Source organism: Carassius auratus, unplaced genomic scaffold, assembly GCF_003368295.1.
Source record: "Carassius auratus strain Wakin unplaced genomic scaffold, ASM336829v1 scaf_tig00029436, whole genome shotgun sequence".
Lineage (NCBI taxonomy): Eukaryota > Metazoa > Chordata > Actinopteri > Cypriniformes > Cyprinidae > Carassius > Carassius auratus.
This window is the reverse complement of record NW_020525765.1, coordinates 14,161-18,385: the sequence shown is the minus strand read 5'-3', so window position 1 is coordinate 18,385 and position 4,225 is coordinate 14,161. Positions and strand designations below refer to the sequence as shown.

Below are 4,225 nucleotides of genomic sequence, written 5' to 3'. Positions count from 1 at the left end.
AGCATGCACCACATACTTGCATACTGTTGAAGAGTGCACCGTGAGCACAGTAAAATGGCTGATGGGACAGGAAAGTGTGTTTTACTAACATATAGTCTAACAGCATCTCATCAGTCTGCAGTTCACTGTTGTTCTACTGAAGCTTATTTGGCTGCTATCTGGTGGGAAATGCCTCGTCGACCTGAGTCCGCCTGCAGCAACCACCCTGCCCACTCTCCCTCATCCTTTCAAGACTCACCTCCGACTCCATCTAACAATCAAAGTCTCGTCCATTACATCCACCCCAGAGTCTGCTGAGATCACCCTCGTTTCCCCTGAGACAGTCAAGTCAACAGTCATCTACCAGTCAATAAAGTCACTTTTAAATCTAAGTCAACACCTGTCATCCACAAATCAGTCATACCCATTTTTATTATCCAAGAGCCAATCAAGTCAAAAACTTTCATCTCTCAGACATTCAAGTCAGTTCCATCCACTTGTGGGTCTGCTAAATCAACTTCTTTCTTCCCAAAATCAGCCAAGAGCACTCCTGATATTTCTGTGCCAGTTAAGTCTTGTCCCTCTGTCTACTAAGTCTGTTGAGTCGACGGAGTTCACTGCAATGCTGCCTGAATTGGCAGAGTTAACTGCAAATACTACAGAAGCAGTCAAGTACACAGTATACCTGTCGAAAGTTGAAGAAGAGAAGGGCCTGCACTGTACTGTCCACTGTCCTTCCTTCTCAAGTCCCAACTCCAAAGGTTTGAGAAGATTTTAGTCCAGTGAATGTACAGATTACCCTGGGAAACAGGCAGGAATGAATACAGTAGGCTGTCCACCATGATTTCTATGCTTTCCGGCAGCAAAGCACTTAAACACAACAAACCCATACTTACACCTTCAGAAGTGGGATATAGGCAGCATTACTGTTTTTTGTTGTTGTTGTTTTTTGTTGTCATTCCGCACTTGTTAATTGGTTGTCATGTTTGTTCATTTGATTTCATCATGTGCATGTGTGTGTCATTATCTCCTCTACTTAAGTTCCAATCTCTTTGTGTTTTATTGTTGTGTCTCATCCATCCAAAGTTGCCTTTATTTTCTGTCTTTAATTTCTGTAAATGTTTATGATGGTTGTCATAAACATTTATATCTAATTTATTTAATTCTCTACACACCATATCAATGTATATTATGTTTAGTGAAAGATTTACAGAGTACATCCCAAAACAAAAAAAACAAACAAACAAACAAAAAAAACACGAATCTGCAAATGCTTAAAATACAAAAATGTCTGTCTGCAGTTTCATATCTGGTTTAAAATACAATTTATATAAAATACCATTAAAATCTCTAGACAGTACATATCAATGTATGTTATCTTTATTAAATGAAAATCAACTCAACCAAATAATAACAATAATCACCCCATTTTATTTGCAAGATTCAATTGACATCAATTATATTTCCTTAGTAATGTTCTTTATCCATGGAAGATATGCTGAAATCTTAATATAAACTTCAGGTTTCTTTGGGGAATTACAGAGAGCAGGGTGACCAAAAGATGAGACACCAACTGCAGTGTTTCCACAAACCAAAGGACCTCCTGAATCCCCCTGTTAAGAAACAGATAAACACTTCAGTCACATGCTGTCATAATTCATAACTAAAACTATATCGAACAATAAGATTTGGTGAATCAGATATGTTTAACATACATCACAGCTTCCTCCTTTGCCATAAACACACATCATCTGTGAAGATGAAAAGTATTTCTTCCCCCATTTATGTTCACATTCCATGTTATTCATGACCTTCACGTCTGTCTCCATGAGGTGATCGCTTTTGTTGCCCTTAGCTTCTAAACTTCCCCAGCCTGCGACACTGCAAACTGAACCTGCCTCGATAATGCTTCCTTCTTCTGGTATGGATATCCACTTGATATTGTTGTTCAGTTGTACATTTTTTTCTAACTGTAATAATAAAAACAATGCAGCATCATTAATACATTTTTTTAAATAAAAATCTTCTATAATATACTGGCTGTTATTTTGCATGAAAGTTTAATAAGTCAACTAAATAAGTTCAGTTTGTTACCTTCAAAAGCAGGATGTCATTAACAAAGGATCCCTTAGTGTAGTTTGGATGCTGATGATATGAATCCACTGTGTATCGGAATGAATTTTCACTCTTTTTTAGGTCATGTGCACCTAGCACAACCGTCACAACTGGAGAACTGGTAAAAATTACAGGTTTTATTTAGCAATTACTTTTTCCACAGTCTGTAATATATACATAAGTATGTTCTTAAGTGGGTTTGCAATTACACATCAACCAACTCTCATTAGAGTATTAGTAGACTGTTAGGTTAGGGTTATGGTTAGTAGAACAAGTTGACATACAGAGTTACTTAATATCAATATAATGTCTGTTATTAAAATAAACTGTTATCGGATATTTAGCAGGCAGTCTAATACTCTAATGACTGGTTGTTGCAAAGTTACTTAGTTAATTAGTAGAATGTCTAAAATGGACTATCAAAATATAGTGTTATATTATCTAACATACAGTATATAATTAACTAAGTTACTACTCGTCTTACTTGTTTCGACAATGTGCAGCAGTCATGACAAATCTATCAGAGATGAGGAATCCACCACAGGTATGATGCTCCTTTGCTTGAACAGACACCATGTAAGGTCTGGAGTGGGGTTTTGCTTCCCTGCCGTTCACTATACCCACATTCACATGAGCTGAGAGAGAAAATGTTTATTATTATTGTTCCTCCTCACTGTCTTACTGTATATGTGCTACAAAAACTTTGTTTAATTATCATTTTTTAAATCATTCTCACCAGTGAAGGTCAGGTGTGGCAGCAGAGAGGCCAGCAGGAGCAGAGAGATGATGGTCATGATGAAGACGATCAATGAATAATGAGCTTTCGCTGGCTAGATTCAGTATATATATATATATCACAATAAGGAGGGTGGAGAAACTGAGCTTCCCATAACTTGTTACTTTCAGTTTGTGGTAACAGTAACTCAGTATGATAATCAGTTAGTAATATTTGATAATACGTGTGGTTTGATGAGGCTTCGGTTGTAGGCTTCAGTTGCGTATACCACAGAGATTTGTGCCATTTGATTAATTTGAAGCCATTAACTTGCAAACGGAGCACAGAGCCTTGAAAAGCAGCATTTAAACCTAGCGATGTTTATCTCTTACTGCATGAGATGAAAAGAAAAAGTTAATATATGCAAAAGTCATGCGATTACTATAGACACAGTTAACAGAATATACAATTTGCTAATATTCATTCAAGTTATGATTTTTTTTTTCTTAAAATTCCACCATAATATTTTCCAAACATTATGGGAACGTTAGCTTTGAAGGTTCTCTGAAACAAATAGTAACTTTTAAACCTATTTTTAAAACTTAGGTTTTAAAACTCAAATTCAGTATCTTAGAAAATTTTTATATAACTTTAGACCAATACAAAGAAAGGATTTTTAGAAATCTTGGCCAACTGAAAAGTATGAACATGAAAAGTATGAGCATGTACAGCACTTAATACTTAGTTGGGGCTCCTTTTGCCTAAATAATTGCAGCAATGCGGCGTGGCATGGAGTCGATCAGTCTGTGGCGCTGCCCAGGTCTTATGAGAGCCCAGGTTACTCTGATAGGGGCATTCAGCTCTTCTGCATTACTGGGTCTGGCATATCGCATCTTCCTGTTCACAATACCCTATAGATTTTCTCTGGGTTTAAGGTCAGGCAAGTTTGCTGGCCAACTAAGAACAGGGATACCATGGACCTTAAAAACCAGGTACTGGTAGCTTTGGCACTGTGTGCAGGTGCCAAGTCCTGCTGGAAAATTAAATCTGCATCTCCATAAAGTTGGTCAGCAGCAGGAAGCATGAAGTGCTCTAAAACTTCCTGGTATATGGCTGCGTTGACCTGGACCTCAGAAAACACAGTGGACCAACACCAGCAGATGACATGGCACCCCAAACCATCACTGACTGTGGAAACTTTACACTGGACCTCAAGCAACGTGGATTGTGTGCCTCTCCTCACTTCCTCCAGACTCTGGGACCCTGATTTGCAAAATTTACTTAAATCAGAGAATATAACTTTCGACCACTCAGCAGCAGTCCAGTCCCTTTTGTCTTTAGATGCTTCTGACTCTGTCTGTTGTTCAAGAGTGGCTTGACACAAGGAATGCGACAGCTGAAACCCATGTCTTGCAT

General features: G+C 37.9%; 1 protein-coding gene across 1 annotated transcript; it reads right to left on the bottom strand.

The window, feature by feature from the left end:
* Window positions 1-1,342: 1,342 nt before the first annotated feature.
* LOC113079830 (granzyme B-like) lies at window positions 1,343-2,909 on the bottom strand. The gene is made up of 5 exons (XM_026252054.1): window positions 2,831-2,909; window positions 2,579-2,729; window positions 2,074-2,212; window positions 1,695-1,949; window positions 1,343-1,592 (listed from the first exon to the last, which is right to left on the bottom strand). The coding sequence occupies exons 1-5, from the start codon at window positions 2,886-2,888 to the stop codon at window positions 1,437-1,439; spliced, it is 759 nt and encodes a 252-aa protein (XP_026107839.1). The 5' UTR covers window positions 2,889-2,909; the 3' UTR covers window positions 1,343-1,436.
* Between the last annotated feature and the right edge of the window lie 1,316 nt (window positions 2,910-4,225).

Coding starts and splice junctions, on each gene's coding strand:
- LOC113079830 (XM_026252054.1), bottom strand. CDS start 2,888: ATGACCATCATCTCTCTGCTCCTGCTGGCCTCTCTGCTGCCACACCTG. Junction 1,950..2,073: donor ATGACATCCTGCTTTTGAAG/GTAACAAACTGA, acceptor TTATTATTACAG/TTAGAAAAAAATGTACAACT. Junction 1,593..1,694: donor GCAAAGGAGGAAGCTGTGAT/GTATGTTAAACA, acceptor GTTTCTTAACAG/GGGGATTCAGGAGGTCCTTT.